This window comes from Anguilla anguilla, chromosome 5 (genome assembly GCF_013347855.1).
Source record: "Anguilla anguilla isolate fAngAng1 chromosome 5, fAngAng1.pri, whole genome shotgun sequence".
NCBI classification, from domain to species: Eukaryota; Metazoa; Chordata; class Actinopteri; order Anguilliformes; family Anguillidae; genus Anguilla; species Anguilla anguilla.
This window is the reverse complement of record NC_049205.1, coordinates 59,862,270-59,879,993: the sequence shown is the minus strand read 5'-3', so window position 1 is coordinate 59,879,993 and position 17,724 is coordinate 59,862,270. Positions and strand designations below refer to the sequence as shown.

General features: G+C 42.4%; 1 protein-coding gene across 3 annotated transcripts; it reads right to left on the bottom strand.

The window, feature by feature from the left end:
- Nucleotides 1-1,481: 1,481 nt before the first annotated feature.
- LOC118226839 (cytochrome P450 2F2-like) lies at nt 1,482-16,648 on the bottom strand. Of its 3 annotated transcripts, none has more exons than XM_035416796.1 (9): nt 16,441-16,642; nt 15,866-16,028; nt 15,233-15,382; nt 14,895-15,055; nt 13,021-13,194; nt 12,545-12,683; nt 12,225-12,412; nt 10,765-10,906; nt 1,482-2,409 (listed from the first exon to the last, which is right to left on the bottom strand). In XM_035416796.1, exons 1-9 carry the CDS (start codon nt 16,600-16,602, stop codon nt 2,225-2,227), a joined length of 1,464 nt encoding a protein of 487 aa, XP_035272687.1. In that variant the 5' UTR covers nt 16,603-16,642; the 3' UTR covers nt 1,482-2,224. The 3 variants fall into 3 exon arrangements, with proteins under 3 accessions (XP_035272687.1, XP_035272688.1, XP_035272685.1); XM_035416794.1 differs by lacking the exon at nt 1,482-2,409 and adding an exon at nt 8,268-8,753 and having other exon boundaries at nt 16,441-16,635; XM_035416797.1 differs by lacking the exons at nt 10,765-10,906; nt 12,225-12,412; nt 12,545-12,683 and adding exons at nt 3,872-4,059; nt 4,192-4,330 and having other exon boundaries at nt 2,233-2,409; nt 16,441-16,648.
- Nucleotides 16,649-17,724: the final 1,076 nt, after the last annotated feature.

Sequence of the window (17,724 nt, the reverse complement as noted above, 5' to 3'; positions counted from 1 at the left end):
ATAAACTAATTCCAACTCTGATCAATTATTTACTCTTTTAGTTTATTGAATGAGGCTGGAATCCAACATTTGACCTTGAATTGATACTGTACGATTTTGGTCGACCCAGACAGTTTTTATGTGCAGTGGAGGAAATTTTTGAAGCTTGAAGAAGTTTATGATTACCAGCTGGCTTCTCAGTGGTGAATATAGGGGCACTTGGGCATCTGAGTTTCAAGTCATTCCAAAAGCAATGTATACAGCCTGGTTAAATCTCCATAGGTTGTGAATGGATTATCACACACAACGGTGGAACTGTACATGAAGTCCAACCCAACCACCCACCTCCACCCCCCCCTTGGACGAATGTGAAATGATCATGTCTGTAAAGCGCTTAGTGCCAAATTTGTTGAAAATCATGGAAAACTGCACATCCAAATTTCATTACTTTAACCCACACAGGGGAATATGCACTATGCACAGAGGTGACAGAGTTGATAAGAAGAGCGCACCTACTGTCCAAAGTCCCTTCCATGCTGCCAGCTGTATTGCTAATTCCCCTGTGGGTTGTATAATTACAATGCAAGTCTTCAGTCCTCTGAGAATCATCTGGAATCTGCCACATGTAAAGCCCCAGTCTTGACCTCTGAGATTGGCACAAGGTATCGTGTTACAGGACGTCTGAATCTCTGATATGTAGGAACTGTGTCTCCGAGCCCATGGCATCTGTAGCCATAACAAATTTTAGACCTCTTTGTTTCTCAAATGTTATAAACAAATCCCTGACCTCTTGACATCAGGGCCCAAGGGACTAGGGCTCCGAAGCACAGGAATACTACTTAGCACCAAGGTGTATGTACTATGTACTGGATACATAATGTAAACAATGCATCCTCTCAAAGCTGCGCAACTGTGTCTATGTCGACAGTTACCATCCAAAACTGCCCAAAAATCACAGAAAGCTCTAAAAACAGAGAAAATCACGGAAACGGAAAAAAATGTGGACAGTCACGGAATCCGTGACACCTGCGACTTCTGTGACAAACACCCGGCCTCACAGATCAGTATATCCCAATCACATCTTTATTATATGACATAATTTTTCTCATCATCATCCTGTATCATTCACTATTGGGGGTATTGGGCCTGTTTTGTAATATTGGAAGCTGGTGTCACTGATTTTGACTTGATACTCATTAAACATATTTTAAAAACTGCACTTCAACCTTCAGGCCAATCATGAACAGTTTTAATGCATACAGTAGATTATCTTCCTCTGAAAATGTCCAACACACACTCTCTCTCTCTCGCTCTCTCTATATCACACACATACGCACACTCTCTCTTGCACACACACCCACCCACACACACACACACACATGCTCACTCGCACACACACTCGTACACACACACACACATGCTCTCTCGCACACACACTCGTACACACACACACACAGAGTCAGTGATGAATGCTGACAATGCAGCACTAAAGACAAAGCCTAAATACTGAACTGTGGGACTATACGGTCCCAGACGTTTAATTCAAGTTTTTCCTCCAATGGCAAAATGGCATTACATTTTTTTAAATTGCATGTATAACCACAATTACATTACATTACAGTCATTTAACAGACAAAGTGACTTACAGAACTGTTTTTTTTACACATCCATTTATACAGCTGGATATATACTGAAGCAATGCAGGTTAAGTACCTTGCTCAAGCGTACAACGGCAGTATCCAACCTGGGAATTGAACCTGCTGCCATTGCAAGTTTCTAGGCAAAAGACCCACCGCAAGTTACATTACATTACATTACAGGCATTTGGCAGACGCTCTTATCCAGAGCGACGTACAACAATGTTGCTTGGCAAAATCTTCACGTCAGTAGTACTTTCATTTACAATGGCTTACATCCCAAGCTAATTTTCCAACTGGGCATGTGCTCGCAGTTATCCAGTTCACACAGCAGCTTCGTGTGGCTGAAAAGCTGCGGGCCCCATCACACACAACAAGGGATAGCCTGTCAATGCAGCCCCTGAAGTATACACACACACAAAGTTGTGATTTCCAAGGAAAATGACTCCAAGCAGCACTCTTATAATTGTGACCATTATATGAGTTTTCTTCATTGAACCAGTTTATTTTTGCATTAAATCGCCATTGGGTTAATTTAGAGATATGCGTTACAATTAATTGTGCACTACAGCGCAGGCCTGACCCCCACAAGCACCTAATGTAAAATCTCAACTGCCTCTTAGTCTAACAACCAGTTTGTAGGGTTTTGGTGTCTGGGTGACCCCAAAAACAGGGGTGTAGTCAGACATACCACTGTCTTCGGGCCAGACGAAGTTGAAGCGACGTAGCAGTGTCACAACAATCAGGAAGAGCTCCATGCGAGCGAGACCCTCTCCCAGACACACCCGGGTCCCTACAACACACAAACACACTGTATCATACCAAACCCGCTAAATAAATAATGTGTATGAAGTTCCAACATTTGACATCCCAAAGGCCATTTTGTCACAGTGCAGGAGGACAGGTGTGGGGTGTGGGCTGGGGGACAAGGGTGAATAGATAATGGTCATAAATAAAATTTTGAGTTGTTTACTGCCGGATGTGTAGATACAGCATAATTCACAACCTTTCGGTGGCTTTCTTTTGCGTGAATTAATGATGTAATGACTCACGACTGCCCAAGAAACAGCTGAGCAGCCAATTATCTGATTCTTTTTGGTCCCCTAAAATTGAGGAACTATATATAAGAAGGGCTGTAATGCATGGACCACCTGATATGAACGTCAGCACCCTCAAATTAAAGCAGACATTCTGCACTTTGACCTCATATTCATCACTTCATTTCAAATACGGTCTGTAGCGATTTGCGAGCTTTCTTGTTCATGAAATGATGCAATGACACACGGCTGGCCAAGAAACAGCTGTGCGGGCATTTGTCCGATTACTTCAGGTCCTTTAAAATATGGAAAATGTGTATAAAAAAGAGTGTAATTCCTCCATGGATCACCCGGTATGGATGTCAATGCCCTCAAATTAAAGCAGTCTGCACTTTAGCCTCATGTTTGTTGTTTCATTTCAAGTCCAATCTGCTGGAGTACACAGCCAAAACAACAAAATTGTGACACTGTCCAAATGCTTGTGGACTTTACTTTTGAAAGCTGAAGTCCTGTGGCAAATATAAAATAACACAACCTTATTTTCTCAGCGTGAAATTGCACATTTTATTAACTGGGAGTACAATGATAATTAATAATGGCCTTCCGATACCACAACATTGTCAAAGTTCGTCTGAATGGCAAGTCAAGCAAATGAAAACAAGTGATTAATTCACAAAGAGTCCCAGTAGCCCCATACCCCCCCCCCCCCCCACCCCACACCTACAGCCTTTTGTGTGTTTGTCTACTTTCAGATAAGGCTGTCCTTGTCTGACCCCTCTACCATACCTCCACCCTTCCACAAGTTAAAAATGATCCTTATCACGTCGACATGATGTGCCTTCTTTATGCACACAGGGAAAACCATTATACATCTCAATGGGAAGAACCAGCAATAAGTGCCAATTACCAGTTGACCATTGGGAACTATAGTGAAGCGGAGTCCAATCAGGATTGGAGGGAAAGCAGTGAGAGTAGGCAATATTTGGTCAAAGGAGTTTGGAAAAAAAATATATACCTGTATTTAGGGTCAAAAGTAGCTGGCATTTACTGTATACCTCAAAATGACGAAAAAAGGCAATTAACTACTACAACCACTACACACAATTGAATATAGTTGAACTACCAGCAAACCGCTGCAAAATGTAATTAAACTACTAGTTTAACAGCATTTTACATGAAGGTAAACTACTCCCCATCACTGATGCTTGGTGGCCTCACCTTGGGTAAATCGTAGCCCATCAGCCGTACGTCTTTGGTGGTGGTGTGGAAGACGCTGAGTGGCACCGTGTCTGCGACTCGCTGAGCCTCGTGGGTCATGGCCGGTGTGTAGGGCATCTTGTGTCTGTCCTCATAAGAGGCCTGCTCCTTCTCCCCAAGCACCTCATCGATCTCCTTCTGACACATCTCTGGATAACACAGGCAGAGATTGCACATGTCACTGAACTGGGAGACATCGTTCTCCACCTTAAAGGCTGCTGCAGGTGTGCGCATTTCAGTCTCATGCACAGGTAACCATAGAAACACAACTGAGAACTCACTCTGAACATCTGGGTGAGTCATGAGGTACAGAAAGGCTGTGAGGAGTGTGTTAGCAGTGGTGTCTGTTCCAGCAGCGAGGAGGTCATTCAGATAACCGATCAGCTGTTTTTCATTGAAGGAAGAGCCATCATCTCCTCTCTGAAAGGGACAGTGATGAAGACAGTAATGAGAGGGATCCATTCGTAAATCTCAACCCATCATCACTGAGTTTTATTATTTTGAACAGGCTACAATGTGACAAAACTGAATGCCACATCCTGGATTTACTGATGCCTGCTCCAATGTTGAAGACTCCTTGGTTACGACATGGACCAACAAGCATTTGAGTTTAGACTGTGGGGTATATGCATGTGGACGGCAAAGAGCATGGTGGACTGTGGGGTATGTGCATGTGGACGGCAAAGAGCATGGTGGACTGTGGGGTATATGCATGTGGACGGCAAAGAGCATGGTGGATAAACATGTACTGTGGTACCTTGTCCATTTCATCAAGGTAGCAGTCTGTTAGATCTCGTGGCTCTCCTGTTACCCAAGACTCCTTGCGTTGGGATACCTGGTCTGCCAGTGACTTTCTGACCATGTTCACATTGTGAAAGGCCTTTTGGAATGGCAGGGGGAGGTGCCTCAGCAGGGGCAACATTTCATAAATCTGCAATGTGGAAAGTCACAGGATTTGCTTTTAGGTCAAACTTTATTTACATTTAATATATGTTTATACATAAAACACTTGTTCAGTTCGATTCAGATCAAGTGAATGACTTATCCAGTCAAGAATTTCAAGTTTTTGGTTTTGTAATCTCCATTGTTGCTTTAGCAGTATGTTTGGCATTATTGTCTAGATGTAGGATGAAGCATGGTCCAGACCTAGGTCAAATACGTATTTGTTTTGCCTGGTGCCATTATGACCATAAGGCGGGGATTACACTTTTTGAGAGTATTTCATTGGTTCCAATACACCAGACAAGATCAGTAAAGTGTAGAAAAGTATTTGAATCCAAAACAAATACGTGAAGACGAGTGAGTCAGTATCAGTATCGTGGCAGCCATACATCCTCAAACCATAACACCAACCACCAACATGTTTCTCAGATGAGGGGAGGCCGTGTGCTTTGGGTGTTAGGTAATTCCTTTTGACTTTCACATTTTGCTCTTGCCATCACTCTGATACAAGTGAGTCTTGGTACCAACAAAACGTTTTTCCTGAACTCTGTGGGCTCTTTGAGGTGCATGCAAGCGAACTGTAACCTGGCAATTATGTTTTTGTGGCTAACTAGTAGTTTGCTGTTTGTGAAGTCTTCTTCAGACAGTAGGCACTGCCACATCTAGGCCTGCCTCTTGAAGAGTGTTTTTGATCTGACGAACTGCTATTTGGACTGCTAAAAGAGATTTTAATCTCAGTGAGACTTTTACCTGGTTAAATAAAGGATGTGTATATATGTATATATATATATATATATATATTTGGGGGTTTTTCTTCATTATGGTGAGAATTTGTTGGTAGAAGTGTTCCTCAACCTACCATTACTGATTACATGATTACCATTACATGATTACTGATCTCACCAGTTCGCTCTTTCTTCTTTGTGACATTTCAAACTGTTGATTTTGGTAAGCCTAAGATTTGACCTATATTTCTGACAGTGTTTTCTTATTTCTCAGCCTCATAATGATGAAATAGTCAGTAACAGACTCCAAGGGTAATCAAATGGCTAGAATCAAAACTTGATACTGAAGGCTGTCTTATACCTGCACTAAGGAAACAATTGAACACACCTGACTAATCAGAAACATCTGTGAAGCCATTTGCCCCAAACATTATGATGCCCTATTTACAAACAGTGCTGTAATTTCTACAGGATGAAACTAAAATGCATAAAAATATCCTTAAATAAAAGCTGAGAATTTGCACTTCATATGTAAATTGTTTGATTTCAAGTTTTAAATTGTGGAGAACAAATCAATAAAAATATGTCTGTCCCAAACACGATACTGCTCACTGTCGATATATATGTATAGTCCATTACAGGAGAGACTGCAGAGAAGGAACATTTCAGATGGGAATAACCAAAATATTTTCTTCTTTGTGCCAGTGAATTAAACAAATTAAATTAAAAAAAAAAATATTCTAATGGAAGGATTCGGTTTGTTCTTGTTCCTCCATAAAGAGTTTGAAAATCATTTTTCACATTCATTTAAAATGTCAAGTAAATTGTCTCCAGTCAAAGAGAGTTCTCTGCAGCTCTCAGTCTACTGTTTGGACAGAGTTTGGTGTACTTACCATAGCCCAGGGGCCACTGACAATCTTTGTGACTTCCTTGATGTGGCGGATGTTGCGCTGGAGAAACTCATCTTCATGTTTGAATCGAGTCCCAAACAGGACAGTGCATATGATGTTGAATGAGGCCTTGTGGAACAGGATCTGCGAGTCGATAGCTTTACCTTCCAGAAATGTCAGCAAAGCAGAGATGAGTAACCTTCCCTTAGCATTACTAAATTGTTAGTTGATGGTTAATGTTTCCTATTTTCCCACTTTGGATAAAAGCGCTGTATAAATGCAGTCTATTTACGAATTACCAAGTCACGGAGCAGTAGTGCCAAATTTGTTGAAAATTATGGAAAACTGCACATCCAAATTTCATTACCTTCAACACACAAAGGGGGATATGCACTATGCACAGAGGTGACAGAGTTAATAAGAAAAGCACACCTACTGTCCAAAGTCCCTTCCATGCTACCAGCTGTATTGCTAATTCCCCTGTGGGTTGTATAATTACAATGCAGCCCCCCCCCCCCACCCCTTGTTTTGGAGGAGGGTGCTTGCATCTTTTGTGTGCTTGCATCTCAGAGCTAGGGCCATGCTGCTCACCCAGAGCTGGGTACAAGATAGAAGAGACCTCAGAGTTTCAATACTAGAACCAAGTCATTCATAAGAGACATCTGAGTAGCAAGTAACCAGTTTCAGACTTCAGAGTTTTAAGCAGTGGAATCCAAGTCATTCAACCTCTGAGTACAGGGTCGGATAAATTCAGAAAATTAGAAATTCAGGCTCCCGCACTTGAGGCAAATTCTAATGATCGGTGTCCTACAGCAGTGTGATCCAAGTCTTCAGTCCTCTGAGAGTGCAGCCACAGGCTGCAACAAGTATTGGAACCGTCTGGAATCTGTCACATGTGGAGCCCAAGTCTTGACCTCTGAGATTGGCACAAGGTATCGTGTCACAGGACGTCTGAATCTCTGAGATGTAGGAACTGTGTCCCCGAGCCCATGACATCTGTAGCCATAACAAATTGAGTTTCTCACAAGTTAAAAACAAATCCCTGACCTTTGACACCAGGGCCCAAGGGAAGGTAGCCGGGACTAGGGCTCCGAAGCACAAGTATACCAAGGTGTATGCACTATGTACTGGATACACAATGTACATTCGGTAAACAATGCATTCTCTCAAAGCTGCGCAACTGTGTCTATGTCGACAGTAACCACCCAAAACTGCCCAAAAAATCACAGAAAGCTCTAAAAACAGAGAAAATCACGGAAACGGCAAAAAAAAGTGGATAGTCACGGAATCCGTGACACCTGCGACTTCTGTGACAAACACCCGGCCTTGCAGATACGTATATCCCAATCACATCTTTATTATATGACATAATTTTTCTCATCATCATCCTATATCATTTATTATTGGGGGGTATTGGGCCTGTTTTGTAATATTGGAAGCTGGTGTCACTGATTTTGACTTTATACTCTTTAAACACATTTTGAAAGCTGCACTTCAACCTTCAGGTGAATCATGAACAGTTTTAATGCATACAGTAGATTATCTTCCTCTGAAAATGTCCAACACACACACACACACACACTCTCTCTCGCTCTCTCTATATCACACACATACGCCATGGCAGCAGGTTCTGCTAAATGCCTGTAATGTAATACGCACACTCTCTTGCACGTACACCCACCCACACACACACACACATGCTCTCTCACATACACGCTCGTACACACACACACACACACACACACACACACAGAGTCAGTGATGAATGCTGACCATGTAGCACTAAAGACAAAGCCTAAATATTGAACTGTGGGCCTATACGGTACCAGACGTTTAATTCGAGTTTTTCCTCCAATGGCAAAATGGCATTACATTTTTTAATGTACGTATATACACACACAAAGCTATGATTTCCAAGGAAAATGACTCCAAGCAGCACCCTTATAATTGCGACCATTATATGAGTTTTCTTCATTGAACCAGTTGATTTTTTCATTAAATCACCATTGGGTTCATTTAGAGATATGCGTTACAATTAATTGTGCACTACAGCACCATCTGCTGGTGGGGCATGACTCCCACAGGCACCTAATGTAAAATCTCAACTGCCTCTTAGTCTAACACCCAGTCTGTAGGGTTTTGTTGTCTGGGTGATCCCAAAAACAGGCGTGTAGTCAGGAACACCACTGTCTTCAGGCCAGACGAAGTTGAAGCGACGTAGGAGTGTCACAAGAATCAGGAAGAGCTCCATGCGAGCAAGACCCTCTCCCAGACACATCCGAGGCCCTGAAACACACACACACACACACACACACACACACTGTATCATACCAAACCCGCTAAAACAAAAATGTGTATGAAGTTCCAACATTTGACATCCCAAAGGCCATTTTGTCACAGTGCAGGAGGACAGGTGTGGGGTGTGGGCTGGGGGGCAAGGGTGGACAGATAATGGTCATAAATAAAATTTTGAGTTGTTTACTGCCGGATGTGTAGATACAGCATAATTCACAACCTTTTGGTGGCTTTCGTTTGCGTGAATTAATGATGTAATGACACATGACTGCCCAAGAAACAGTTGAGCAGCCAATTATCTGATTCTTTTTGGTCCCCTAAAATGGAGGAACTATATATAAAAAGGGCTGTAATGCATGGACCACCTGATATGAACGTCAGCACCCTCAAATTAAAGCAGACATTCTGCACTTTGACCTCATATTCATTGTTTCATTTCAAATACAGTCTGCAGCCATTTGCGAGCTTTCTTGTTCATGAAATGATGCAATGACACACGGCTGGCCAAGAAACAGCTGTGCGGGCATTTGTCCGATTACTTCAGGTCCTTTAAAATATGGAAAATGTGTATAAAAAAGAGTGTAATTCCTCCGTGGATCAACCGGTATGGATGTCAATGCCCTCAAATTAAAGCAGTCTGCACTTTAGCCTCATGTTTGTTGTTTCATTTCAAGTCAAATCTGCTGGAGTACAGGGCCAAAACAACAAAAATTGTGTAACTGTCCACCCCCCATCCCTATTACAACTACATAACATGTGGGCCTTTCTTTTCTTTTGGTGGTAAACTTTTCGGTCAGCTTTAACATCAGTCAGTTTTATTAGTCCTGTTGCGGCGGCCATCAGGGGTTGGGGGCGAAATAGCTCAGGAGGTAAGAGCTGTTGTCTGGCAGTCGGAGGGTTGCCGCTTCGATTCCCCACCCTGGGCGTGTCGAAGTGTCCCTGATCAAGACACCTAACCCCTAAATTGCTCCCAACGAGCTGATTGGTACCTTGCATGGCAGCCTTTCACCGTTGGTGTGTGAGTGTGTGTGTGACTGGGTGAATGCGAGGCATCAATTGTAAAGTGCTATATAAATGCAGTCTATTTAACCTGCTGTTAGCATACCTGATTTTATCCCATTTTCCCCAGCCCCCAACTCAACCAAACTTGTAGATTTCCTACCAGCAACCCTTCCTGCTGACCTCAAGGAGGAGATGGCAGACATATGACTCCTTCGATTCATGTGATGCCTATTCTCGCCATTCTCCACACTGCGGGTGCACCACCAATCATACACTGCCTATGTCATCGGAGGATAACAAAGTCAACATATTTCACAACATATATTCGGTTTGAGTGTTTGCAGGCCCCTGGTCTGAGCAGGAGTGGGCGCTAGAGAGCGATGAGACCAACGGAACTAGCCGCCTTACCCCCATCATTCCCCGGCGAGTTTGAGCCAATTGTTGCCAGGCCAATGCGGACCTCTGGCCAATGGTGCGACCGGGACTCAAATCCCAGTCGCGTGTCTCGTGTTTTTTTGCTTTGTAACTTTACAGCGTTACACTCGAGACCCACGTTGAGTATTTGCTTAAACTTAAGAACACTTAAGAATAATTTCAATCTGGCTGCGAGCTGTAGCATTTTGATAAAGGTTGATCCAACAGAATGATCTGCCAATCAACCAGTTCAGTGACTTAATTGATAATTACCAAATAAAATAAAATAAATGTATCTTAAGTGTTAGACAAATCAGAAGTTTTAACTGTTGATGCACTTCGGTATTCCAAGAGCCGAACGATCAACGGACGAGTTAGCTGTTAAAAATGCTGGAATCAAAACATTAGCATATTTTACTTTATCCTCACCTCCCCGACAATACAGTAATGTAAGAAGGGCCTGGAGATTTTGTGTGCATCATTCACATGTCATTTTACATTTACAGTACAAGCAACTATTCCCCTAGTTATTCCACTTTTAAAAAATCTAAGCAAAATCAGTGCACAGAAAGTGGCTGAGTCTTACCAGCAGAGAAGGGCATGAAGGCATCTGGCTTCACAAACTCTCCCTGATCATTTAGGAAGTTGGAGGGGTTGAAGTCGTGGGGAAACTTCCACTGGCTTTCCTCACTCAGCACAGAGGACAGGTTGGGGATGATGAGGGTTCCCTGAAACCAGAACCAGCAGGGACAACAAGATGGAGGGATGAGGGTGAAAGAGACACACAGGAAGTTATGCAAAAGAGGGATATAAAAATTAAATGGTTTGAGGAACTGTAGTAGTTTGCTGACAGTAGTACAGCTGGACTCAGGGACTGCGTGGACTAGTACCATCCTGGCTAGTAATTGATGCTTTGCAGTGTTGAGGAAAGTACTCTGAAACTACACAATAGTTGAACTACAGCCAAGCTAGCCCAACGTGAAAAGTAGCTACAATTTTGACTACAATTACTAAAAAAAAAAAAAGTTAAAAATGATCCTTATCACGTCGACATGATGTGCCTTCTTTATGCACACAGGGAAAACCATTGTACATCTCAATGGGAAGAACCAGCAATAGTGCCAATTGCCAGTTGACCATTGGCAACTCTAATGAAGCAGAGTCCAATCAAGATTGGAGGGAAAGCAGTGAGAGTACATTACATTACATTCATTTAGCAGACGCTTTTATCCAAAGCGACGTACAAAAAGTGCATTTTCATGATCGTAGACAACTGCTGAACACGGGTTCAGTAAGGTACAATTACTTATTTTGTAAAGCTATTTCTAGCCGAGAACAAAGAACACTATCCTGGTCTAACATCTGCAAAGCCAAACTAGGCAGAAGATAAGCTACAGTATTAGGACGAATACAATTTACCAAGAAGTGCAGGGAAGGGGCAACATGTAACAAGTGATAGGAAAAGGGTTTTTTTAAATTTAAAAAAAAATATATATACAGCGTGGTGGTGGTTATTCTAGGTATAGTCTGAAGAGATGAGTCTTCAGGCCACGGCGGAAGATGGATAGTGAGGGGGAGGTTCGGAGAGGGACGGGGAGTTCGTTCCACCACTGGGGAGCTAGGGTGGAGAAGCTCTGTGATCCCTTTGGGCGGGTGGGAGGGGTTGCAAGACGCCCTGCTGCCGCAGAGCGGAGTGGTCGAGCAGGCACATAGAATTGAGTCATGTCCTGCAAGTAGATGGGGGCTGTCCTGTTGGCGGCAGTGTAGGCAAGGGTCAGGGCTTTGAATCGGGTAGTCGAGTAGGCAATATTTGGTCAAAGGAGTTTGGAAAAAAAATATATACCTGTATTTAGGGTCAAAAGTAGCTGGCATTTACTGTATACCTCAAAATGACGAAAAAAGGCAATTAACTACTACAACCACTACACACAATTGAATATAGTTGAACTACCAGCAAACCGCTGCAAAATGTAATTAAACTACTAGTTTAACAGCATTTTACATGAAGGTAAACTACTCCCCAACACTGATGCTTGGTGGCCTCACCTTGGGTAAATCGTAGCCCATCAGCCGTGTGTCTTTGGTGGTGGTGTGGAAGACGCTGAGTGGCACCGTGTCTGCGACTCGCTGAGCCTCGTGCGTCATGGCCTGTGTGTAGGGCATCTTGTGTCTGTCCTCATAAGAAGCTTGCTCCTTCTCCCCAAGCACCTCGTCGATCTCCTTCTGACACCTCTCTGGAGACCACAGGCAGAGACGGCACATGTCACTGAACTGGGAGACATCGTTCTCCACCTTAAAGGCTGCTGCAGGTGTGCGCATTTCAGTCTCATGCACAAGTAACCGTAGAAACACAACTGAGAACTCACCCTGAACATCTGGGTGAGTCATGAGGTACAGAAAGGCTGTGAGGAGTGTGTTAGCAGTGGTGTCTGTTCCAGCAAAGAGGAGGTCCAGCAGATAACCGATCAGCTGTTTTTCATTGAAGGAAGAGACATCGTCCCCTCTCTGAAAGGGACAGTGATGAAGACAGTAATGAGAGGGATCCATTAGTAAATCTCAAACCATCATCACTGAGCTTTATTATTTTGAACAGGCTACAATGTGACAAAACTGAATGCCACATCCTGGATTTACTGATGCCTGCTCCAATGTTGAAGACTCCTTGGTTACAACATGGACCAACAAGCATTTGAGTTTAGACTGTGGGGTATATGCATGTGAACAGCAAAGAGCATGGAGGACTGTGGGGTATGTGCATGTGGACGGCAAAGAGCATGGTGGACTGTGGGGTATGTGCATGTGGACGGCAAAGAGCATGGTGGATAAACATGTACTGTGTTACCTTGTCCATTTCATCAAGGTAGCAGTCTGTTAGATCCCGTGGCTCTCCTGGTACCCAAGACTCTTTGTGTTGGGATACCTGGTCTGCCAGTGACTTTTTGATCATGTTCATGTTCTGAAAGGCCTTCTGGAAGGGCAGGGGGAGGTGCCTCAGCAGGGGCAACATTTCATAAATCTGCAATGTGGAAAGTTACAGGACTTGCGTTTAGGTCTAACTTTATGTACATTTAATACATGTTTATACATGAAACACTTGTTCAGTTCGATTCAGATCAAGTAAATGACTTATCCAGTCAAGAATTTCAAGTTTTTGGTTTTGTAATCTCCATTGTTGCTTTAGCAGTATGTTTGGCATTATTGTCTTGCTGTAGGATGAATCATGGTCCAGACCTAGGTCAAATACGTATTTGTTTTGGATTCAAATACTTTTCTGTGCTCTATTGATCTTGCTTGGTGTAATCGAGCCTGCCATTATGACCATAAGGCGCGGATGACACTTTTTGAGAGTATTTCATTGGTTCCAATACACCAGACAAGATCAGTAAAGTGTAGAAAAGTATTTGAATCCAAAACAAATATGTATTTGACCCAGGTCTTGCATAGTCCAATGAGTTTGGAGTCATTTGCTTTAACTTGAGCAGGTAAGATGCTTCTGTACCCTTCAGGATTCATTCTGTTGCTGCTATCATCAATGAAGACGAGTGAGTCAGTATCTGTGGCAGCCATACATCCCCAAACCATAACACCAACCACCAGCATGTTTCTCAGATGAGGGGAGGCCGGGTGCTTTGGGTGTTAGGTAATTCCTTTTGACTTTCACATTTTGCTCTTGCCATCACCCTGATACAAGTGAGTCTTGGTACCAACAAAATGTTTTTCCTGAACTCTGTGGGCTCTTTGAGGTGCATGCGAGCAAACTGTAATCTGGCAATTATGTTTTTGTGGCTAACTAGTGGTTTGCTGTTTGTGAAGTCTTCTTCAGACAGTAGGCACTGCCACATCTAGGCCTGCCTCCTGAAGAGTGTTTTTGATCTGACGGACTGCTATTTGGACTGCTAAAAGAGATTTTAATCTCAGTGAGACTTTTACCTGGTTAAATAAAGGATATATATATATATATATATATATATATATGGGGTTTTTTCTTCACTCTGGTGAGAATTTGTTGGTAGAAGTCTTCCTCAACCTACCATTACTGATTACATGGTTACCATTACGTGATTACTGATCTCACCAGTGTTTTCTTATTTCTCAGCCTCATAATGATGAAATAGTCAGTAACAGACTCCAAGGGTAATCAAATGGCTAGAATCAAAACTTGATACTGAAGGCTGTCTTATACCTGCACTAAGGAAACAATTGAACACACCTGACTAATCAGAAACATTTGTGAAGCCATTTGCCCCAAACATTATGATGCCCTATTTACAAACAGTGCTGTAATTTCTACAGGATGAAACTAAAATGCATAAAAATATCCTTAAATAAAAGCTGAGAATTTGCACTTCATATGTAAATTGTTTGATTTCAAGTTTTTAATTGTGGAGAACAAATCAATAAAAATATGTTTGTCCCGAACACGATACTGCTCACTGTAGATATATGTATAGTCCATTACAGGAGAGACTGCAGAGAAGGAACATTTCAGATGGGAATAACCAAAATATTTTCTTCTTTGTGCCAGTGAATTAAACAAATTCAATTAAAATATATATATATATACCAATGGAAGGATTCGGTTTGTTCTTGTTCCTCCATAAAGAGTTTGAAAATCATTTTTCACATTAATTTAAAATGTCAAGTAAATTGTCTCCAGTCAAAGAGAGTTGTCTGCAGCTCTCAGTCTACTGTTTGGATAGAGTTTGGTGTACTTACCATAGCCCAGGGGCCATTGACAATCTTTGAGTTTTCCTTGATGTAGCGGATGTTGTGCTGGAGAAACTCATCTTCATGTTTGTATCGAGTCCCAAACAGGACAGTGCAGATGATGTTGAATGAGGCCTTGTGGAACAGGATCTGCGAGTCGATAGCTTTACCTTCCAGAAATGTCAGCAAAGCAGCCATGAGTAACCTTTTCTTTGCATTGCTAAATTGTGGGTTTATGGTTAATGTTTCCTATTTAAAAACAGGGCAAACAGATGAACTCAGGTTTACACGGAGAATGTCACAAAAGAAACAGATGTTTAAACAAGTTTTTTGCTATTAAGTGGTACCTGCATTATTTTCCAAATCTGAGGCTATGTAGGAGACCTCTCCCAGAATCCTCTCCTCCATGGATCGTTTCCCCAGGCCAAAGTTCCGAAGGGTTGTTAGGGCGAATCTCCGGTGCTCCTTCCATACAGGCCCGTAAGTCAAGACAACCCCTAAGAGATTCAGATTTGTTGCTGGTCATCCTTGCCACCGGGCGCAGCATTTTTAAAACAATGTCAATAAATATTGAGTGATACCAGAAATTTGGCAAGAATACTTGTATAACTCTTTTATTTTTATTATTGTAGTCAAGTCTACTTTTACCATTGTTCTTGTATTCTCAACCCATTTTAGCCATTTGTATATTATTTTTCTTTAGGTTATTCACATGAGCTGTCCAGAGATTTCACTGTTTCTAGTTAGAACACAATTTAATTCATGGTGCCTAATGACTGTTTCTTTCTATAGCTTGTCTCTACTACTTTTTGAATATAATTTGTTTCTCTGATTCAAGCCACTGTGCATAATACATATAGCAATATTCTTGTAATGATTAAATATTAAGACATGATACTTTGTGCTCTTGAACTGCCAGGTTGCCTGGAAGTTGTGCAGAGTGTGTTATTATTTTGAACAATGTAAGGTTTTACATTTACCTTTGTCCTCTGCTAGGTGATTTATCAAAAGGTCTTGGGGTCGTCCAGCAAACTCCACAGACTGATTGACCAGTGCTTCCTTCATTGCCTGCAGACCGTTGAGCACCACAGCTGGCTTGCTCCCAATATAGATACTGTAGACCTTCCCATAGCGTTCCGACAGCTTGCATTTGTAATGGAAGATGGAAATGACATGAATTAGCCTGTCATGTGGGGCTTGAGAGAGCGACATAGGTATTCATTATTTTTTTCAACAATACATTTCCACCACGTTTTTCTTTCTAGTTGTACCTCTAAGGTTATTGCTCTATTGGTACTTGCACTTCATACAAGGAACACTGTGCCTGAAGCGTGTGAACTCTTCCAGTGAATATTTTCCACGCGACAGATTACTCAGCACTGTTAGAATCTGGGTGAGCTTGCACCAGGAGATCAGTCTCACTTTTCTGATGGCTTATGACTTATTGTTATATGAAACTAATACATTTTACATTACATTTACATTTTAGCTGTTAAACTGATGTTTTTATCCTGAGAAACTTGCACTTATTCATGATTTTAGTTTTTAACTGTACCTTTCTGAGATCATCGAGAGGATTGACCAGGTTCAACTGCAGCAGGTTTCCAAATATCGGGACTGGCTGAGGTCCAGGGGGGAAGTTTTTGGGCCTCCTAGTTCTGAAGAGGAGGAAGAGGAGGCTGAAGCCAATCCATAGGAGAATCACAGAGCCCAGCATGATCACTACTGCTCTGTTGGTCTTTGCACCACTGTCTAATAAACTAATTCCAACTCTGATCAATTATTTACTCTTTTAGTTTGTTGAATGAGGCTGGAATCCAACATTTGACCTTGAAGTGATGCTGTATGATTTTGGTCTACTCAGACAGTTTATATATGCGGTGGAGGAAATTTTTTAAGCTTGAAGAAGTTTATGATTACCAGCTGGCTTCTCCGTGGTGAATATGGGGGCACTTGGGCATCTGAGTTTCAAGTCATTCCAAAAAGCAATGTATACAGCCTGGTTAAATCTCCATAGGTTGTGAATGGATTATCAATGGGTGGGATACACACACACAACGGTGGAACTGTACATGAAGTCCAACCCAACCGCCCACCTCCACCCCCCCTAAACAGTAAATGCTGGGTGTTTGTCACAGAAAATACTGGCAGAAGTCACGGAGCAGTAGTGCCAAATTTGTTGAAAATTATGGAAAACTGCACGTCCAAATTTCATTACATGCACAGAGGTGACAGAGTTGATAAGAAGAGCACACCTACTGTCCAAAGTCCCTTCCATGCTACCAGCTGTATTGCTAATTCCCCTGTGGGTTGTATAATTACAATGCAGCCCCCCCCCCCCCCCCCTTGTTTTGGAGGAGGGTCATTTGGTGGTGGCAGTGTGAGAGGCTGGAACACTGGCCAAGTCAGACCTTATATGGTCAAAACCCATTATAATTGTAACATGCCCCAATGCTTCCTTGAAAACTGTCCACAGCGCCACAGGCCATTGCGGCTCCTGGTTAAATGCAAACCCACTAGAGCCAGTGCATACAGGCTGAGGTGCAGTGTGTGCTTGCATCTCAGAGTCAGGGCCATGCTGCTCACCCAGAGCAGGGTACAAGATAGAAGAGACCTCAGAGTTTCAATACTAGAACCAAGTCATTCATAAGAGACATCTGAGTAGCAAGTAACCAGTTTCAGACTTCAGAGTTTTAAACAGTAGAATCCAAGTCATTCAACCTCTGAGTACAGGGTCGGATGCATGGCCTAGAAATTCAGGCTCGCGCACTTGAGGCAAATTCTAATGATCGGTGTCCTACAGCAGTGTGATCCAAGTCTTCAGTCCTCTGAGAGTGCA